The 23,306-nt window shown below is 34.0% G+C and overlaps 1 protein-coding gene across 1 annotated transcript in view; it reads right to left on the bottom strand.

Annotated features, from left to right (window-relative positions):
* Positions 1–23,306, bottom strand: part of LOC106467616 (atrial natriuretic peptide receptor 1-like) — a gene marked incomplete at its 5' end in the record, with an annotated part of 119,125 nt that overhangs the window by 51,371 nt on the left and 44,448 nt on the right. Inside the window, 7 exons of the mRNA XM_013927977.2 lie at positions 1,194–1,271; positions 2,704–2,778; positions 8,400–8,526; positions 11,909–11,993; positions 14,100–14,235; positions 15,129–15,220; positions 18,050–18,185. Coding sequence (XP_013783431.2) covers positions 1,194–1,271; positions 2,704–2,778; positions 8,400–8,526; positions 11,909–11,993; positions 14,100–14,235; positions 15,129–15,220; positions 18,050–18,185 — 729 coding nt within the window. The remainder of the gene's footprint in view (positions 1–1,193; positions 1,272–2,703; positions 2,779–8,399; positions 8,527–11,908; positions 11,994–14,099; positions 14,236–15,128; positions 15,221–18,049; positions 18,186–23,306) is intronic.

The raw sequence follows: 23,306 nt of genomic DNA, 5'->3' as shown, positions 1-23,306 counted from the left end.
AATTTTAAACTATCAGAGTGACGTCCATTAGTCGACAGCAACTGCCGCCTTAAGCACGTTCGCTTAAACATATATTGGGATTGACTGTCACTCTTATAACGCACCTACAGCTCAAAGTGTGAAGTGTGTATGGTAGCACCTCGTCTAGACACCGCAGGTTCTTTTAACCATGTATTAGGATTAACTGTTACTCTTATAACGCACCTACAGCTGAAAGTGCGAAGTGTGCCTGGTAGCACCACATCTCAAACCCGAAACCCTCAGATTCCCTAGTTCGATATCTAACTATGGGCCATGTTTAGTGCCCAGAATTCGTCAAATAAAACAGTTAAATATTTCAATAGCTCATTAATACGAAATCTTCAAAGAAATTTTGTATGGTGACCCGATATCATATCAACAAAATCATTTACACGTGTCTCAACGAGTCCCAGCTACAACTACAACGGATCCTAGAATATTATTAAACCAGTCTAGGTGCATTACAGCATGCATGCATGGATAACCTTGGCAGTGTGATATGGGTTCGATACAAGTCATGCATGGAGAACCTTGGCAGCGTGATATGGGTTCGATACAAGTCATGCATGGAGAACCTTGGCAGCGTGATATGGGTTCGATACAAGTCATGCATGGAGAACCTTGGCAGCGTGATATGGGTTCGATACAAGTCATGCATGGAGAACCTTGGCAGCGTGATATGGGTTCGATATAAGTTTCAACACATCTAGGAATATACTTGTTAATCTAGTTTCCGGACAGTATGTATTTATATTGTTTGTTTGCTTCTTTGTTTTTCACGTATTTGGTCTTATTAATCCACTCATGGTAGAAATAAGTAAGAAAAAGATATCATTTATTTAAAGTATGAGATATTTAGTTCCTGATTTTCAACCTCAAAAAGCAATCAAATAAAGCTTAAGAAGACGGTTTTCGTGTGTGTAAATAGATCGGTTCAATAAGTGGTTCAGTAAGGATATGAGTATAAATTAGGCTAATGTTTTTCATTTCTTCAGAAGCCTTATAAAAAATTCTGTCAGATTAATCATGCGATGTAACGCTATCTTTCAACAAATAATCTTACTAAGTCATCTATTTGCTTACAATGCTATTTCAAATAACGTTTTCGTCTTGTAGAAGTTAAAGATTAAGTGTCAAATTGTTAAAAGAATCTGATATTTTTATTAACTTACCCGTTTTAACTCCAACAATAGAGGTCTATTGATCTCGATCCGAGTTTTTACAAGAGGTTTTATGGCAACGATGACTCCCTGGCAAACAAACAAAGAAATAAAACGTTTTGTCACTGAGCAGCAATAGAGATGTATTATTTAATTTCTGTAGTGCATATTGGTGTATAGAAGACATATTAATACTAAAAATAAACGACCTTATGGCATCAAAATGTTGTTTTTTTTAATTAGACACTCAACGTTTCGCTTTACAGCTTCTTCAGGAGCGATTTATGTTCTAGTCAACGCTCCTGAAGAAGCTGTAAAGCGAAACGTTGAATGTCTAATCAAATAAAAGCAACATTTTGATGTTATGAGGTCGTTTATTTCTATTGTTAATAGAGATGTATTGATTTTGATTCGAATTTTCACAGGAGGTTAGATAGCAACAAAGACTTCCTAACAACAGCAAAAAAGGATTTCTTGAAATAAAGTATTTTTTCAGTTGTATATATCTGTTAAAGATATATTTTCTTTTTTCACCAAAGGTAAAACTGAAAAGAGAATCTGTGAAGTAGAAACCTAATGCATTCTTTAATTGACCGTAACCTCTGTTGTGGGCTGCAGTTTTGCCTATTCAAGGCTCATCAGCACAGCTTGGGTCAGCAAACCAAAGAAATGCCATTAAGCCTATTATAATTAATAATTATTCACTTTGGTAAATTAACTTAGGTTACTATATTGTGTAGTAAAACAGACTTAAATCCCCATAAATCAAAAAAATTTTCTTTGAGCAACAATAGAGGTTTATTGATTTCGAGTTGCGTTTTCACAAGAAGTTTGATGGCAATATTTATTCCCTAACAAAAAAAAACAGATTTATTAAAATAAAACATTTTATTTTCAATAAAGAACAATAGAAGTATATGAGTTCAATTCGAGATTCCACAAGACTAAAAAACAAAAACATGAGGATTTCCTGAAATATAACATTTTATCAATAAGCAACAATAAAAGTATACTGAGTTCAATTCGGGTTTCCACAAGAGTAACAAACAAAAAATATATTTCCTCAAATAAAACATATTTTCAATAAGCAACAATAGACGCGTACTGGTTTCAATTCGGGTTTTCACAAGACTAACAAACAAACAAAAAAAAAGGATTTCCTGAAATAAAACATTTTTTTCAATAAGCAACAATAAAAGTATACTGATTTCAATTCGGGTTCCCACAAGACTAAAAAACAAAAAAGAGATTTCCTGAAATAAAACATTTTTCATTGATCAAATTTATTTGAATGATAAGGGATGGCTTTGATGTGTTTTTTTTAAGGGTTTAGTTTAATGTAGATAGGGCAGTCTGGATGGACCATATGGTCCCTTAATGTTATGTTATGTTTAAAAATAAATAAATACACTGACAGAAGTTACTCCTTTTCAATAGACTACACATATATATACATATATGATCAATTTAATTTTAAGTACTATTACAAAAACTTCAAGTTTCAAGATAAATTCAACCTCACCTTGTAATAACCTGTTTTTGTAAACACCTGTTTTCCTTTCATGCCAGAAGCTAAAGTCTCTTCGGAACAAGAACTCTGAAATATTGGTTAACATTAGCAAAGTAGGGCTCAAGAAATTAACTCACATAAACACTTGACTTATAAAACTATTTTATTAGACATTTATTTGATATTTTCATTCGTGCAGGTATTAACTAGCGACTTGTTCAACTCAAGAAGACAGATTAGTGTTCCATCGAAACATGTAGCTTGTTCATCAAAAACAATACCACTTTATTACGCTAATAAATCGTTGTCTGTCAATTCATTGTTGTATTAGCACAATGCGCTTCTGTACACAAGTATAGCCTCACTATGATTCAGTTTACTACTCAACCTATCTTCGACGAATGCACGAAGTTATGTCATACTACCTCATCCATCCATAGCCAATCAGTGTTGTGGAAGTCAAAACATAAGTTGTACGGGTAATTAAAATCACCATAAATTAAACTTATTAAAGAGCTTCAGATCAAAAATAAGCTAACTGTTTAAAACAAGAGTAAAATAATAAAAAAATGGCTTATAAATTAATCTAGACAATTCTGTAACTCAAACTGATTAGAAATAAGTAATGTCCTAAATTAACGCCTTAGAAAACTAAAATCTATAAAGTTTAGAACGATTTGAATTTTTAATATGGTATATGTTATGGTAAAAATAGTGTTAATTATGGTTACAGCTATATTACAGGAGTAATAGGGTTAGTTATGGTTACAGCTATATTACAGGAGTAATAGGGTTAGTTATGGTTACAGCTATATTACAGGAGTAATAGTGTTAGTTATGGTTACAGCTATATTACAGGAGTAATAGTGTTAGTTATGGTTACAACTATATTACAGGAGTAATAGGATTAGTTATGATTACAGCTATATTACTGGAGTAATAGTGTTAGTGATGGTTACAGCTTGTAATATTTTAGATGAATTAAAATTACTGCTAAAAGTTCATATTTCTATTCTCAGTGGTAGTCCGTAATCTTACAGTTTACAAGCAATAAATGTTGTCTAAACTCAGAAAATTCATTACATTAAAAATACGAACACTGACGGACCAGTGCCTCATCCAAGTAAGGAAGTAAACGTTCATTGTACTAGAAATGAAATTATTAAAGGATTAGTACATCATCCAAGTTAAGGAATAAAAACATCATCAACTAACCTAATTACATTGAATAGTTTGGAACCAGTATTAAAGTTATTGAAACTTTAGATGAAAACACAACTTATCGTATGTTGAATCCTAAAATTAAAGAACGTATACAATTAGTCTGGTAAAAAGCACCATATAAAAATGTTCGGTTTCTTTGTTGTTAAGCATGCACAGTATTGGAACCAGTATTAAAGTTATTGAAAATTTAGATGAAAACACAACTTATCGTATGTTGAATCCTATAATTAAAGAACGTATACAATTAGTCTGGTAAAAAGCACCATATAAAAATGTTCGGTTTCTTTGTTGTTAAGCATGCACAAGACTACACAGTTAACTATCTCTGCTCTTCCCCCTTTTTCGGGTATCGAAACCCAAATTTTGTTATAAGCCCTCGGACTTACCGCCGAGCTACCAGGAGTTTCGCAAAAAAGTGCGAACCGTACGTTTCGAAAACAGATATATATAGATATATGTTTGTTCAATCAAACTAACAAAGGAAACGTTTTTTCTTCTTATGTTATGCTAACCTTTAATCCCCAAACGTTTTTCTACTTTTGTGTTTGATATTTTCGTTTCTGATATCCCTTCACAGAGTTTTATATTCCAAACAGTTAGATTTCGCTATTGTTATATTTGATGTTTTCGTTTCTAATATCCCTTCACAGAGTTTTATATTCCAAACAATTAGATTTCTCAACGGTTTTTTATATTCTTGTTTGTGATAACCGCTCACAGTATTTTATATTCCAAACAGTTAGATTTCGCTATTGTTATATTCGATGTTCTCGTTTGTAATATCCGTTCACCGTTTTATATTCCAAACAATTAGATTTCTCAAGGTTTTTTTTTAAATTCTTGTTTGTGATAACCGCTCACAGTATTTTATATTCCAAACAGTTAGATTTCGCTATTGTTATATTTGATGTTCTTGTTTGTAATACCCGTTCACCGTTTTATATTCCAAACAATTAGATTTCTCAACGGTTTTTTATATTCTTGTTTGTGATAACCGCTCACAGTATTTTATATTCCAAACAGTTAGATTTCGCTATTGTTATATTTGATGTTCTCGTTTGTAATACCCGTTCATCGTTTTATATTCCAAACAATCAGGTTTCGCTATTGTTATATTTGATGTTCTCGTTTGTAATACCCGTTCACCGTTTTATATTCCAAACAATTAGATTTCTCAACGGTTTTTTTTTATATTCTTGTTTGTGATAACCGCTCACAGTATTTTATATTCCAAACAGTTAGATTTCGCTATTGTTATATTCGATGTTCTCGTTTGTAATATCCGTTCGCCGTTTTATGTTCCAAACAATTAGATTTCTTTAAATTAAGAGAACAAAAAAAGGACTATTAGCGCTTATCTGGATGAACCATAAATGAGCAGTTTTTCTTTTAATTTTATTCTCTTATCCCTTATGGACGTTCTCATTTTGTTTTGATACGTTACATAAAATACGTCAAGAGTTCCACATCAAGTAGGCTTGATACAAAATCACTGAGAAAGATTTTGTTGGAAATTGTTCATTATTTGTCATTTCTATAGTAACTGTCTTTTTTTTAGTATTCCAAACACGATAACCTTATCATTTAGAAGATAAATACCAGTAGAATTTATAGCACTTTTCTAGATTTAACAAAAAAATGGTTTTAGCGCATCAAGAATTGATTTGGGGATTGGCTATGAGAAAATTCCAATCTCAAAGGCAAAAAATAAGACTTATTCTTTGTGAAACTGGTCTTTTTTTATTATCATAAATCTCCCAGTAAAGGTCACATAACAGTAGTTATATCCTTGTTTTATTCCTTTGAAACCATAAACAGTTGATCTATAGAAGCATATCTTAATATATTTTACGATGTAAAAGAACGTGACGGTTGATATGTGATTTAATCTCATACTTAACTCACTGAAGTCTTATATCCACTCAAGAGCTATAGATTTAGGTCAGAAAATACTACAAAAACATCGCCCCCAAAGGTGTTCTTTAACCGTTGTCATACTGATAAAGACTGTAAATGGTAGAAAATAAGATTACTTCGCGCTCTAGGCCGTATCTTGTTGGCTCAGCGGTAAGTCTCCGCGCTTACTAAGTTAAAATTCGGGTTTCGGTACCCGCAAAGGGAAAAGCACAGATATCTCATTGTGTAACTTTGTGCTTAATAACAAGCAAACGCTCCAAGCCTCGGGGCTACTGAAACTAATGCAACGTGCAAATAAATGTATGCAAATCAGTAGCGTAGGAAGGAGGGTCGCACTTTTCAATTTATCCCATTAAAAATGTATCACATAGGAAAATCTACCCCAGTAAAAATGTATCAAATAGGAAAATCTACCCCAGTAAAAACGTATCAAATAGGAAAATCTACCCCAGTAAAAATGTATCAAATAGGAAAATCTACCCCAGTAAAAATGTATCAAATAGGAATATCTATCCAAGTAAAAATGTATCAAATAGGAAAATCTACCCCAGTAAAAATGTATCAAATAGGAATATCTATCCAAGTAAAAATGTATCAAATAGGAATATCTATCCAAGTAAAAATTTATCAAATAGGAAAATTACTCTCAAGAAAAGCAGGAAAATGCATAAAAGTAATGGGTGTATCTGTTGCGCACATTCCCTCGCTTTGCTCGTTCAAATAAACCTTGCCCCCTTCCCAACACACATACTTTTAATTTGCCTCCTAAACCTCTGAAAATGGATGGAATATGTATTAAAAGAATATTAATGAAAAGGGGAACACATAAAAAAACTTTGGTTGACGTATTTTTAAACTAAATGATAACTCTAAAGTTGGGCATTTTACAAGTAATAATTGTAATAAATAAAATGTCTCTTACTTGAGTATAAACATGAATGACTTAATTTTAATAAAATTAAAAATGGCAATAAATAAATTATTGATTATCGGCAATATAAAACGAAAAATTTGTAACTAGAAAGTTCAAGAAACATACGTGTTCACAAGTAGAACTTTCTTGATAGTAACATAATATATACGTAATAATGCTTTACCAGAAATCCCAGAATCCGTATGTGTGTAGAAATTTTGATAATATCTAGATATTCTAAATTTCCATATTGGTGTAATAGCATTAAAAGTAAAGCCTTTCTGAGGAAACATGCTGTAATCATGCATTCCAACAATATTTTGTGGGAATATGCTCTAACATGCTCACATAATTTTCAGCTCAATGGGAATGTAATCTCAAATATATAGATATATCGTTTATTAGCTACAGAAACTGGTGAATTATATTGGATATAGTCAGTATGCCTCACACTGAGATGGAGAGTAGCAAAGATGTCATTATTCTGCTGCCAATATGCCTCAGTTTTGGAGATAATATTCTAAAACGTTTATAGTGATGCACCTTTCACAAAAATAGTCCGAAGTAGTTTGTTGAACTCAACATTTAGATTATCATTATTATTTTTTTAATAAAGCCCTTTTAAATTCAAATACCCCCCCCCCTTCAAACTTTATCATCAGAAACTCTAGATGGCGATTTAAGTCGTAGTTTCTACCGCTGAGCTTCACAATATAGACTCTTCCTCTGATTAGAAGTCCTCAATCATTGTAGCGTTCAGTACAGTAAATTAATTTTTCCAACCTTTGGTAGAAGGTTCATTTAATGTTCATTTGTATTAAAATTCACCTTCAGTATAACACAAGATCTGGGTCATTGCATTTTGGAAAAAAAACTTTTTTATATAATGACATTGATTATATTACAAAATATAAGTTTGTTAACATGTCTCTGAGAATGTCTAGCATCAAATTCCTTGTTCAGAAACTACATCAGCGAAGACGTATATACATCAGCGAAGACGTATATACATCAGCGAAGACGTATATGTTTAAAACATCTTTAACATCGAATAGCTGAATGGTTAGAGATTGAAAAACAGCTATTTTACGCTTTGTGTTATAACAACATCATATTATAATATCAACTCACCTATTTTTAACACTATGAGCAATGAGATAAGTTCATTCTCTGATGTAGATTTTACAAACCTTGCTGAGGCCCGTTGATAAGATAGTAATCTTTTAACTGGAAATTAAATTAAATATTATCACCCAGAAGCTTGAGAAGGAATACGTGTTTTGAGTTTAACTATATAACTGAGAGCAATGGTGATTTAATAAATGAGTAACTGATGTTCTAAGTTGGATAACATGTTAATAAATTTACCTATCTGTTAACATTGCTACACATAGAGTGGAATAAATCTTACAACATCGGTAATAGACAGTTATAACGTATTAATATTCTATATCGCGGTAAGTGTACGTACTTACAATGCTAAAATCCAGAGTTTGAGTATCCGCAAAGGACAGAGCGCAGATAGACAGTTGTGAAGTTTTGGATTAAAAAACTCAACAAACGCTAATGTTCTACTTCCAAAACAGTTTATACAAAAACAAAAAAGTGCGGACATATTGGCACTAGGATAAAAATATAGATATTTATTTCTTACATAAAGACTGTTTCTTCCGAGACTTGTCCTGGAGCCTAGATATCTATTCGTAGAGGAAGACGTTGTTATTTCTTCCCACTTTATTTTCCACGTCATCGAAACAAGCTCCGCCTCCTGTTTAAAACGTCTTGAAATAAACAAAGTCTTTAATTAGATATATAAATGTGTAAACTTAATTTTATATCACATCGAAATACGGAATATGGCCTGGTGGTTGGCGTACCAGCGTATGGAGCTGTGGGTCTATCGTTATAAAAATAAAATAAAAAAGAGCTCTGCACATTGTGGCTATGGATGCGTTATAAATGTAACAGACAAGTTCCACTATCTGGTCAGTTAAGACTAAGCAGTGATGTTATTGACTAACTGCCTTTCCTCTAGTATATAAGTTCGAAATTACGGACGGCTAGAGCAGATAGCCCCTCAGTAGCTCTGCGCGAAGATCCGAAAACTAACTAACAGACAAACAACAGTAACTTTAATACTTTCAGATATACAGGATAACGAAACGTTCATGTTCCAAAGTTATCCTTATGAATGTGGTTGTGTAACAATACTAGCTCAAACCATTTCCTACCCTTTACTAGTTATATCTATATATCTTTTTATTTAATTTCTTTTAACATAAGTGGGTTTGATAACTTGTAATAATGATTTTAAACATGATCATGTTTTTCTTTAATGTGTAATGTTTTAGAATGGCGAATTTAATAAGTGGGTGTAGTTTACACATTTTAGGGTAAAAGACAATACAGAGGAAATATAAAACCATAGAGAAAAAAATTTACACGACTATATACATTACGTTAATTTCTATTTTTTACTGTAAAAATATGTTTTCGGTTGCATGTTCCAATTTTCTTTACGTTAACTAACTTGCATGAAGAAAAAAAAACATAAACATGATTTAAGCTTTAGTTTTCTTAACATTACGTAGCCAAGTTGTTAATCTCAAATATATACAAAGCTACCTGACTACCATTTTGTATGAAATATTACCGGGAATAGCGAAAAGATTAGAGTGATGGACTGTGAATGCGAATGTCCATGGTTCGCGTCCCGTCGCAAAAACAAAATCGCGGATCGCACTTTTAAGAATGGGTACGTTATAAGAATGACGGTTATATTCCTCCTATTCGATTACAATAGCCCAAGAATTGGCGGTGTGCGTTAATTCTTTCTATTCTATCAGTTCCAAATCATGTAGCTATCCTGTGGGGTTGAAAGTTTCAAACCCCAGTAACACGATTTCTTCCAGACTTCGTTTATAAACTGACTTATCCAACAGCAAATTACTTACCCAAGTTACTAACACAATCTAGTTCAATTAGATCAGAGGATCTCAACTGGTGGCACATTGAACGATTAAAAGAAAATGAATGACTTTAAAATGTTGTTTATATTCACTTTTTAATTTTGTTTTCCTTTAAATAAATGCCCCCCCCCCCAAGTAGCTCAATGGTAAGTGTGAAAGTCTGTAGTGTTAAAAACCGGTTTCCGTTACCCTTTTTTGCCCATTTTGTAGCTTTGCTCTTCACAACAAACAATGAGATACTAAAACAATATACCAAGTAGAATAAAGCGTTTACTTATCGCCTCAACATTGTATAGTACTATCCTCGTTCGCCTCAACATTGTATAGTACTGTCATGGTACAAGGGCTGAAATGGTTGAAAAACACTCTATTATATATTTTAAAAAAAGTGCCATAAGAGAAAATTAACATACTTTATATACGTTTCTGAAGTTTATAGTTCCTACCTCTGTTACACGAGTTCCCGCTGTTAATAAGTGCATTGGGAAATACGTTTCTTGTCCAAACTCCTGCGACATCATCTTACAGAGATTCTGGCCTGGAAATCAGCAGTTTATGGCTTCAACACGATGAAACTATCGCTACACAAAGATTCTGGCCTGGAAATCAGCAGTTTACGGTTTCAACACGATGAAATCATCGCTAAACAGAGATTCTGGCCTGGAAATCAGCAGTTTATGGCTTCAACACGATGAAACTATCGCTAAACAGAGATTATGGCCTGGAAATCAGCAATTTATGGCTTCAACACGATGAAACTATCGCTAAACAGAGATTCTGGCCTGGAAATCAACAGTTTATGGCTTCAACACGATGAAACTATCGCTAAACAGAGACTGATCTGGAAATCAGCAATTTGTAGCTACCATTGGTCAAATCAACCCTCGTCCCATCAATCGCGTTCATATTTTTTTCATAGAACAAAATGAATAAACGCTTTGTTCAATACTTGTATATGAGACGATAAATAAGTTTCAACCTTTAAAAGTTATGATTTATACGTTTAAGACTGGTAAAGCATAAGAAACCATTTTTTCTGTGTTTCGATTTCTAAATAGACAAATTTAAGAGAGATGTGGGGTAAAAAATGCGTCTGTAGTTTACATGACTTTATACCACAAATTTTAAACGTAATTTTTTTTTCATTCTTCTCTTCATTTCTAAAACGTTCCAAATGTTCCATCTAACCAGTTTAAAACTGATTAAAAATCATTATTTGCACTAGATTCGAATGTTATTATTAAAATAAACATAGCTACGCATCACTGGCGTGTTCGTTTATACAAATCAATACATCGATCGTCATCTCTCTATAACTGTTATTGTTTGCTGAAAGGATTCTAAGTCATTTAATTCAATAAATAAAAATCCCCACCTATAATAATCCTGTGATCGTTTAAGGACCCATATCCCTCTTAGTATTCAGTCCCGATTTCAACGACTTCTTTTATGGAGTATCCTCTAAATAAACTTACCTGATGCTATGTGGACACTCAGTTTCTCCCAGTTTCAAACTACCTGTATTTAAACTAGGAGTACCTCAGTATATCATATATAAAAATTAGGAACACGTGTTTTTAAGTGAACCAACTTCTAATTAAACCTTATGTAAAACATATACGCTTTCTGTGTTGTGAATTATCTGAAATTGATCGATCTAAAAAATTAAGTGTTCTGGTATCTTCTTGAACTACAATTTACAATCTTTTATTTAATTAGAAAAAAGTTCTAAGCCATGGTTTAACTTATACAGACTATCTCATCGTGTCGAAAATCTTTTGTATTTGTTATCACTTTGAACGTAAATTTGATATTCTAAAATTCCAGTAAAATCATCAAATTTGTAGGTGGAAGAACTCCAAATGAAATGTCACCAAATATGTTTTTAATTAGGAATTTGTTGAATATTTCCGTTAAATCTTCCTACGTACCTATAAATAAAGAAGGAAGTAATGCACAGAGCGATAAGAAACCCCGACAACAGGCCACTGATGATAGCGTATTTTGGGAATATGTTTTTAATTAGGAATTTGTTGAATATTTCCGTTAAATCTTCCTACGTACCTATAAATAAAGAAGGAAGTAATGCACAGGGCGATAAGAAACCCCGACAACAGGCCACTGATGATAGCGTATTTTGGGATTTTTTTTATTAGGAATTTGTTGAATATTTCCGTTAAATCTTCCTACGTACCTATAAATAAAGAAGGAAGTAATGCACAGAGCGATAAGAAACCCCGACAACAGGCCACTGATGATAGCGTATTTTGGGATTTTTTCTGGAAAGAATTGAGAAATTATAAACACACAAGCAAATCACTCTGACAAAAATACTTAAGGTATATTCATGTAACAAAGTATACTAACTGACACGTTGGTGTGTACAGTTTTTAAGTTTACGTTACATAATGGTTTTCTCTGGTATTGCAAGTTTAGTAGTACTTTTGAGCTCACAGGTAACAGTTTCTTTGTTGTTAATTAATATTACTTAACAACGAATCTCTGGGTTAACCGGGTTAACTGTTGACGAGATCCGGAAATCCTGAAAAGTTAGAGTAAAATATAGGGATCTGTAGGACTTGATCTGGGGAGATTTCTGCGGTGACTTTCTAATGATATAGTGGTCAGAGTGGTCTTTTATATTCTCAAGGCTAATCAGTCTCATCGCTCTGGCCATGGTTGTCCACGTATTCCGAAGATTTTGTGAACATACCCGGTCTGTAGGTAGACGTGTTTCTCTTCATCCGTTTGACATTTTTATCAACGGACATTCTCTACTGACCTCTTTTACTTTGGTTCGGTTTATTTGGAAGTTCGCGCAAAGCAACATTAAAACTATCTGCGCTAGTTGTCCCTAATTTAGCATTGAAGGACTAGAGGGAAGGCAGCTAGTCATCATCACCCACTGCCAACTCTTTTACCAACGAATAGTGGGATTGATCACCACATTATAACGTTCCCGCGGCTGAAAGGGCGAGCATGTTTGGTGTGACGGGGATTCGAACCCGCGACCCGCAGATTGCGACTCGAGCGCCCCTAACCACCTATCTATGCCGGACTACCCCTTTATTAAGTCTTGCTTTCTGCGTTAGTGGTATTACGTTATGATGATATCCACATCCGCTGCACTGGTAGCACGTCCAGCATTTTGCTAACTTACACTGGCAAGTAAGCTTTGAATCTAATGCTTCTGTTATCTGTCCTCCGAGATATGTTTAATCTTGACGGAATATCTGCTGGTTGTCCTTATGGTTACCGATTATCGCTGGCTTCGCAAGAATTTCTAAAGATATTTTATTACAGTAACGCATACTCAGTCAAAGTATATTAAAACAAGAGGGAAACCTCATTAACCGCGGCAATTGAAATTTTTTTACACAGGATTAGAGTAAATTAGTCTATAAGACCTTTTTTTTCCTTTTTATTAGTTAAATTTTTGTACGCCAGCAAAACCAAGCGCGGGACGCGCGTTTACCCGATTCAATTTTATTACTCATCAGGATGTCTACCAGCTTAACCTCAAATTGAAATTCTTTTAGACAGGATTAGAGTAAATTAACTTATCAGACCTTGGGCGTGGTCATATACATCCATCGAAAGGGTTTAACCTCCTGAGTCCAAAACTGTAAATAGATTTCAAATCGGTCAAGAGATGACGGAGATATGAGTTAAAAAGTGTGTGCTTAAAAAAAAAACTCAGAGACGTTCTATGAGCCGCTATGCCGCGGCTAAAAAATCTGTCCATTCAGTAAAATCGAAAATCGTTGTCTCTCCTACACTTCCTTTCAGTTTTGTGGTTGATAAGCACCATTCATTGACAATGAATATTTCGTAAAATTTCCATGAGAACTGAGAAAATACCCGATGTTTGCCTCTGGGAGGCAAGATACCTACCGTACGTAGTCTCAGAGATTCATTGTTAAATACCCGATGTGTGCCTTTGGGAAGCAAGATACCGTACGTAGTCTCAGAGATTCATTGTTATAAAACACAGAAAATAAATTATTCAGTATTCATCCACAATAAATTTAAACAAATATTTTTATATAATCATTTGAAAAGCATGTTTAAATATACATGTATTTGATTCAAGCGCAAAACTATATAATTGATTGATTATCTGCTCAGAATTTTTAGCTTACCACTGAACCACGGTGGGCCTAAATTAAGGACACAAACTTTTATCACTACAATGAAAACAAGTCCTAAGACTTCACTATCTTTACTCGGTATAAAGTTATTTTTCAGTGTTTTTTATGTTACGGAAAAAAAAATGTGAAAATAATAAAAACAAAACAAGAAGGCGATTTAATTTTTGTTCGCATATTTAAAACAATAACACTGCAAAAGACACTTGTTTTAATTTTAAAAAAATACATTTTTACCGTTAGAACACTTTGTTCCGTCGAAACCGCACGGAGGAATGTCAGGCGGTGGGTCCTCCCGGCCGCCTGCCCAATGAATCTTTTTTCCAGGAACTCTTTCAAATTGCTTTGTTACACCATAATAGTTGGCTACAACCTGTGTGATGATTCATTTCATCATACTGTAGTATATGTTGCAAATAAATGTAATTAGTAGTCGAGAGTTCTATTACTAAAACCTGATTTCTGTTTGTTTGCTTGTCTGTTTTGAATTTCGCGCAAACCAACACAAGGGCTATCTGTGCTAGCCGTTCCTAATTTAGCAGTATAAGACTAGAGGGCGTTATAATGTGACGGTCAATCCCACTATTTGTTGGTAAAAGAGTAGCCCAATAGTTGGTGGTGGGTGGTGATGACTATCGCCTTTCCTCTAGTCTTACAGTGCTAAATTAGGGACGGCTAGCGCAGATAGCCCTCTTGTAGGTTTGCTCGAAATTCAAAACAAAAGCAACTCATCTATGGCTACGAAAAGGAGCGCGATTCTAAGATTCCCAGTCCGACATCCTAACTGCTAAATGTTGCCCGACTGAGGCAACATGATAATCACAGCAGACAGAAAATATATCTTTTAACCAGAATTATCAAATAATTTATATTAGGGTGTGAAATATGTATAACACTCTTCGTTACCTTATACTTTATAACATCAGCGTAAAAATGTTTTGTACATTTTATGTTTTTAAACGAAAATAATTGTTCAGGAATAATAATTTCTCAAAAATATCGTTAAGTCTGAAAGAAAAACAATTAATTACAATCACGTTATTTGTTATAATATGACATTCTCAGTCGTCTTGGGTTCAATTACATACAAATTACTCATATCCAATTATTTATAAGCTAAGCTACTTTCGGTTTTCATAATAAAAAAATTTCTGGTAGATCGTGTTGATGACACTTAAAAATATTTTCGTGAATCCTTAACATTTTTATATGTCATATAAAGTGTTCATAGGAGTAACAATATAAGACAATTTTTTTAATACTTACCTGAAAGTCTCCTGTGTCCGGGTCCATGTCCAGAAGCGAGAAATCGACATTTCTATCTCCGTTATCATCAATTCTTACATTTCCTGTGATGCCTAAGAAGAAGAATATATATATATGCTAGGACTAGTTTCGAGTCGTAACACGTTTATTTTGCTTGCAGAACTCAACTGGGAATTTGTTTTTATTTGTCTATCACAATTAATAAAATTTCAAACTGTCCTTGCCATTAAATACTGCAATGTATATTGTTAAATAAAGAAGTGGATATCGTAGCATTGAGGCCTGTTTCTTTTTTTCGTGGTTAGGGCGCTCGACTCGCAATGTGCGGGTTCGAATCCTCATCACGGAACATGCTCGCCTTTTCAGCCGTGGGAGCGTTATAATGTTATAGCTAATCCCACTGTTCGTTGGCAAAAGTGCAGCATTCCACTATTCGTTGGCAAAAGAACAGTCCAAGATTTGACGGTGGGTAATGCTAACTACCTGCCTTCCCTCTAGTCTATCACTACTAAATTAGGGACGGCTGGTACAGATAGCCCTCCAATAGCTTTGTGCGAAATTCAAACCAAATTTTTTTCCATGGCCAGGTGATTAGGGCGCTCGACTCGCAATCTGCGGGTCGCCGGTTCGAATCCCTGTCACACCAAACATGCTCGCCCTTTCAGCCGTGGTGGCGTTATTATATGACGGTCACTATTCGTTGGTAAAAGAGTAGCCCGAGAGTTGGCGGTGAGTGGTGATGACTAGCTGTCTTCCCTGTAGTCTTACATTGCTAAATTAGGGATGGCTAGCGCAGATAGCCCTCGTGTAGTTTTGCGCGAAATCAATAACAAGCAAACAAACAATCCATGAAAATAACAAAATATTTGTGTAAATCCACGTAATTGTGATCTGCATAAGGGAAACACATGCCAATAAGAAGGGTTAGCCACTCGTAAGTATGAATAACTCAATTCTATCTGGGAAGTAAGGGTAGGTGCTTCCACTTATTGACAACCAATAAGTGTAAATTTGTGTTATATAAGGTCAAGATTATATAATAACTCCTACTATGTCACATAAAAATATTTTTGAAGGCTATATTTGCAAAGTTATAATTTAGTTTTTGATAGATGGAGCTGCTAACCATGATGTTGTCGCAAGGTCTATAAACTTCTTAAAAGTAATCACGGAATATAGAAACTTCCCATGCTTGGTTGAAGCGAAAGTTAAGCATAGCTACAAAAATAGACAATAGAGTATTTGATTATCAAGGAAAGACTGAGTAAGTTGTTGATTAATTACGCTATTCAGGTCACCAAGAGTTATTATTTCTGTAAGCTAATGATTAAGTTAGTCAGATTTGTTATCAATCAAAAAAAATTGATGTTAAACTTTATTAGTTTATTTGGACTACGGTAGTTTGTAGTTTCCATTGAAAGGTTTTGTTGTTGAAACTAGGCCTACAGGTGACAGTGGATGTATACCTGAGAGATAAATTAATTTGTTGCTGCTACGTGGACTAGATCTCTCTTTATTTTTACTAAATAGTCCAAAAGTAGTTCCTGTACGCTGAATCCGAAAATTATATCCATTTTTCTCCACCACGTACAGATTTTTCACAAAACCTCATAATGCAAAACATAAAAGAAAGGCAACAACACGTAGGTTTTAGACTAAAAGACGTAGATTTCACAAAAAAAAAGTCAGGATGAATTAGAATGCATATTCGTTTGACACCAATGTTCTTCCCTTTTCTTTAGTTTGTTTGTATTTTTGTTAACAAACATAATAATAAAAAATGTTCATTGTGGTAAACGAAATAATAATTTGATCTACGTAAGAGTTTTTTTTTCTTCCCGATTTGTAAAAAAATCCTTACGTGATAGAAAAAAAAATGAATATTATTTTCGAAATCTGCGTAGCTGAATTATGGAAAATCCATTACTTATGGAGCTTAAATTCGCAGGCCTGTGTTATTTATAGGTTAAGAAAGCTTTACATATTTAGATACATAATTCAAAAATGGCTTCCATGATCTCTGGATAATCTTTCGCTGTTTGTCAAAATCTGAAAAGAATTTCAGAAGATGTAATTTTATGTGGAATTGCATGGTCCTGTGAATATTATATAAACCAATAAAAATCATGGAAATCAAGAAATTTTCAACAAAATCAGTGGATAGAGTGAGAAATTAAAATGGAAAAAACAAAGTTAAAAAAAATTCTAAATAAAAAAATATTTAATTGAAGAATGATTCTGTACATAAGTTTGCTAATCCAAAATCACTCAGAAGTGAAGTTTGAGTTAATTTTCTTAGATATCAATCACATACACACACACACACATGGAGTAGGGTTGTAACATAAATAGTATATGAGCAATTAGCAGATCATCAAAGAAAATATTGACAAATTCAAAACAAACAAACAAAACCTTCGGTGGCGGAGATAATTATTATTTAAACAAACTTATTATCAAATGTTGAACTTTACATAAACGAATACAATATGGAAGATATTTTGTGTTCGTTTTCTTTTAAAACGCTTTAATTATAATTTTGCTTGTTGAGACTACGCTCTAACTCTCCTAGCTGCACCGGCTGATTTCTGTGTTCTATGTGATAATTCGATCAAAAACGGCAGTTTAAATTGTCGTCGTAAATGGAACAGGTAAAATATGTTTAAAATGAATTGAGCTTCTGAATATCTAACATGTATATTTACGTTCAATTTTTCACATTGTTCTGAATCTTTTTACTCTTAGATCAGCCCCCAGTGGCACAGAGGAATGTCTGCAGACTTACAACGCTAGAAACCGGGTTTCGATATCCGTAGTGAGCAGAGCATAGATAGCCCATTGTGTAGCTTTGTGCTTAACTTTAAATAAACAAACAAATTCTTATATCAAATTATCTAAATGATTTCTGTTGCATTATCTACCTTCAAATGTGCGATTCCACATTTTCTGGGTAATAACTCTGCCATTCATGATATCGTCCCCTTCTTCCAGAGTTTCATTCAACGCTAGGGCGTAAAGAAGAACTGCCTCGTGAAATGCCGTTGCATACGCACTGACCTGTGAAAAGAAAGAATAAGAAAACACCAAAGAAAATTAATGATGTCTAAGGAAATTAATGGTATAGATCTCCTACACTTTCGACACTAACATGTGTGCATGAACATTGTTTTGTCTTCATTTTTAAACTTTAACAAAAATGTGCTGATTTTTAGCACTTTCATCAGTAAGTATTGATTTTTGTAGACTTTTAACCAAATACTAAAACAATAGGTGGTACTAAGTAATCGATAACAGAACTTGTTTTTTGTCTATTTCATATTACATGCTTATGTATCTTAAAGCATAAATAAGTAATAGATGGGTTTGCATAGATTCAAGATCAATGGGTGAAGGGTTGATAGGGTGCAAAATTAGCTGGAAACGTAATTCAAAATGTAAAAAAAAATATGGTGAAATTGATTGTTGGCTTTGTTTTTACACTTTTCGAAATCTATGAGAGAAACTCCGATTATAATTCATTATATTAATAAATATATTATAATATATATTATTATTATTATATATTAATAATAATAATAAAGAATAATTAAATGTCTCATAAATAATATATCCAGAACTAATCGAAAGTTGTATGTCATCGTTTGCCCCCCCCCTAGTGGCACAGCGGTATGTCTGCGGACTTACAACGCTAGAATCCGGGTTTCGATACCCGTGGTGGGCAGAGCACAGATAGCCCATTGTGTTGCTTTGTGCTTAATTACACACAAACACACTAAGCTAAACGAGCATATCAAAGACCCTTAATTTTCAGTATCGTCGTCTCCAAATAATAGAAAATACATTTGTGTACAGATATATACATATTCTCAATTGCCAAATACACTTTCTGTTATACAGTTCATACGCAGAAATTGTTAAATAGCGTCAAACAGATGTACAGGCAAAGCAATTAATAGTCTTCTTAGACTAAGCACTAAAAATATAACTGTTCTAGAAGTTTCCATTAATTGAATAAATTACTTCTGCTAGTTGTTTCTAATCTCGACTGTATCTGAGAAAAATTTAGTTTTGACAAAATATAACTTGACTAATCGTCTTTAAACTCACGTTCGAAGCGTCATTTGTAATATCAAGAAAACGTTCCTCGAACATAATTCTGTTTCTATAACATAAAAATAATGAAACACTCGATATATTTAATGAAATATAGTTATAAAAGAAGTTAGACAGCTGTTTTATTCCATGGCAATTTTTCAGCTCACTTAACCGAGAACTTTACTTCAGCGAGATTAATTTTCAAGTGATGACGAGCTGAAATAATGAATCTCGAGAAAATGAGAAAAGTACAGATTGAATTTAAGAAAAGTAGAACGATTTCGGAAATCAACTTTGAAAGACGAAAGCTATTAACTGTTGTTGTTTTAAAGCTAAGCACAAAGCTTCACAAGGGGCTATCTGTGTTCTATCTACCACGGGTATCGAAACCCGGACTTTGGCGTTTTGTGTCAGCGGACATACCGCTGCGCCACTGGGGGGTCAGCTATTAGTGAATGCAATATGTGTTTAGTTAATGTGATACTTTAAAGTTTTAACAATGATCATTTAAATACGGGTTTTATATTATTATTTTGTGATCAAACACAACCTCATTATTTCGAATAGTAACTACTTTTTTCGAGATTGAGTATGTTATATTAAAACGATTCACCCTATAGCCATGTCACCACGTCCAGTCATGATCTATCTGACGACCATGCATAATGACAATAGTCATGCCACGTAGTTTTCATTGCAAAAGGCTCATCTCGTAAAGCTCTTATGTTCAAGTCACACTACTACTCCCCGATGCGCCCATAAACCATACAGAATGTGAGGACGACGGTTTCCCAGAGCCCGTTTCCAAAAACAGAGAAATCCACAGCCACTGGGTCCAGCGACTTGACCTATATGTCTTCGTGTAGAACAGCGTGGTTACACGTTTCATTATTCAACTACTTGAGATATGCTACTTTACACGTGAAATATGACTGGAAGCCTTATTTTGGTGAAGCCATGCCTTTTTAGCTTCGTTTACAGACGGATATCCTTCTTGAACCTGTTGCGTACTGTTGCCTGGGAAAAGTGGGCAGCCTTTGTTTTCCAATGCCATTAAGTACCAATATATCCCATCTGGTAAGTTATAAGTCCTAAATCTGAACACATCTTTATGATACACACTCTTCCCAAAGGGGAACAATATTCGGTGGCATCACACTACCTACAAAACGTTAAACAATGCCAAAATGTAGTTTTGATACATTCTGTTCCTCCCCGACCTTATATTGCCTGTGTTTGTAAAGCGTCTTTGTGACTTTCATATCAAAATTGTTCTAAGATAACATTTTAACCCTCTGTATATTTGTTTTGTTAGGCTCCTCTTTTGTAGCTGTATCTTTTTTTCTTAGTGACACAGATACTGAAAACGTTCTATTATATTATCTTTACATTACAATTTTGTTGAACTACTATGCTTCTTTTAATCGGCATTTAAATGATAAATCTGTCAAAGCAAAGTGAAGGAATGCTTATAATTTTCGAATCATTATATTGGCTTAAAAGAAATGTGAATAGCATAGCAATTTATTATATCCTTCGAAAGAAAATCCACCAAACAACTATAATCTCTTAAAGCTATTACTTTTTGTGTAATTTTCGTGTTGCTCTTCTCGTGGAATAATACTAAATCTAGTCTCCCGAAGGAACAGCAGTCGGTTTGCGGAGGTACAACTCTAAAATCCAAGGTTCGATTCTCCGCAGTGGACACGGTAAATAGCTAAACAAACAAATACTAAACCTAACCACAAAATTACACGTGCCTGTACTCGTCCATGCGTTTCTTTGCTTTGAAAAAACACGAGAAACTAGCTAATAACATTGAAAATATCATTATTCTGACCAACGTAGCATAGTCATGTTTTGGGTGAAATAAATTAGATGTTTTATATCTACGATGTAATTGTGTATGTCGTGCTTGCATGCCATTGTTACACTATAGTAATGTAATTGTGTATATCGTGCTTGCAAGCCATTGTTACATTACAATAATGTAATTGTGTATGTCGTGCTTGCATGCCATTGTTACACTACAGTAATGTAATTGTGTATGTCGTGCTTTCAAGCCATTGTTACACTACAGTAATGTAATTGTGTATGTCGTGCTTGCATGCCATTGTTACACTATAGTAATGTAATTGTGTATGTCGTGCTTGCAAGCCATTGTTACATTACAATAATGTAATTGTGTATGTCGTGCTTGCAAGCAGTTGTTGCACTACAATAAATAACGTTTATAAAAAGTCCTAAATTAAAATGGATATGAAAATTTCTTTTTTTCTTACATTAAAACTTGTTGCTTAAAAAAACAAAATTGTTGTCCTCAGGTTATTTAATAGCTCATTACTATATTGGCACACCAAATATTTTAATGACGTCATTCTTTATATATACACTGGCTGTTATATATATATATATTAGACCAGTTATCCGGGGTAGTAATAAACAACTCTAGGCAGTAGGAGTCCAAGGCCTCACTAACGTAATCTTATCATCCAAACCTTCATTCATAACGTCCCAGCGGAAATTGTTGAAGTATACCCGATTTATCAATTTCATAAAATTGTCTTACCCAAGTGGCTTTGTGGTAAGTGGAAGATTTCACAAATCCATCAATATTTCACGCTTATCAGAACGTATTTTTCTAATTATATCATATGTCTTAAAAATTACGGTTTAAACGCCGAAAGAAGATGAAACATCCAAAACCAATAAGCCTATAAAAATTCTATCAATGTTTAAGCCTAAAAATCATTAGTTAAAACTAACGGCAATATTTTTGGGAAAAATAAAGAAAAAATAAGATGTTTTACCACAAAAATTAATAATAAGACTGAATAAAATAGAAAAAAAAAGTGTGGATACCACACAATATTGACTTAAACAATAAAATCTTAAATAACGCGAAACTAATTTGGTAAAACAAAGGGAAAATATACATATAGAAATATTTAATTGCTAACATTTGTTAACCCGAGGGGACAGCGGCAAGTTCATGAACATACAACACTAAAATACGGGGTTCGATTCTCCTGTGGTGGACACAACAGATAACCCAATGTGGCTTTGCTCTAAAAATACAAACAAATACTAACATCTGAAAATTTTGTAAGAATTTGTCAACTAAAATAGCACAGCGGAATATCTGCGGACTTACAACGCTAGAATCCGGGTTTCGATACCCATGGTTAGCAGAGCACAGATAGCCCATTGTGTAGCTTTGTGCTTAATTACTAACAAAAAAAAACCCTCAAATACTCGAATTAACAAAACAAAATATACACAGCGTGGTCACAAGTAAATAGACATCACCTTTTCAGAAAAAAATGAAATTTTTCAGTCATATTCACATGAACTGATATATTTATAATTTAATTAGTATCTAGTAGATCTTCCTTTCGCTTCGAGGAGCTCGTTAATCCTTTGAGGCATAGTGGGAATCATCTCGTCAATTTTAGATTGTGGGATTTTCGCCCACTCTAGCTTCAAAACTTGGAGTAGATCGCTCTTCGAGGTTGTTGTGTTTTTTTTGTTGTTGTTGTTTCTTGACTTGCCGGTCGAGTATGGCCCAGAAGTTTTCGATGGGGTTCATGTCAGGAGATTGGCTCGGCCAGGGCAATTTCTGGATACCATTTTCTTCCTGCCACTTTTGGGTGTTTCTAGCAGTGTGACACGGTGCTCCATCTTCCTGGAACAACGTTGTGTTCTTGTCCACGAACCCGAGGAATAAAGTGGCAATATTTCGACGTATTTCGCAATAATTATGTTCCCAACGCACTCCACTAAGCTCGATCTCCCACCAACCCAAACAGTACCCCAAACCATCACGCTGAAACCACCATGCTTCACAGTTGGTTGCAATCTGTTGAGCCAAAACTCTTGGTGAGGCATTCTCCAGACCCATATCTTTCCACTGTCCGAACATTGAGCGAATCTTAATTGGTCTGAGAACAATACGGTCTTCCAAAAGCCCAGAAGCATGGTCATCATATCACTTGCCCACTTCTTTCTTCTGACTATGTTGGCAGGTCTTAATAAGGGCTTCCGTCTAGCTGCTCTGCAACGATAACCCAATCTGTGGAGAAT

This window comes from Limulus polyphemus, unplaced genomic scaffold (genome assembly GCF_000517525.1).
Source record: "Limulus polyphemus unplaced genomic scaffold, Limulus_polyphemus-2.1.2 Scaffold2678, whole genome shotgun sequence".
Taxonomy (NCBI): Eukaryota; Metazoa; Arthropoda; class Merostomata; order Xiphosura; family Limulidae; genus Limulus; species Limulus polyphemus.
The sequence above is the reverse complement of the archived record's forward strand: the minus strand, read 5'-3'. Positions and strand labels throughout refer to the sequence as shown.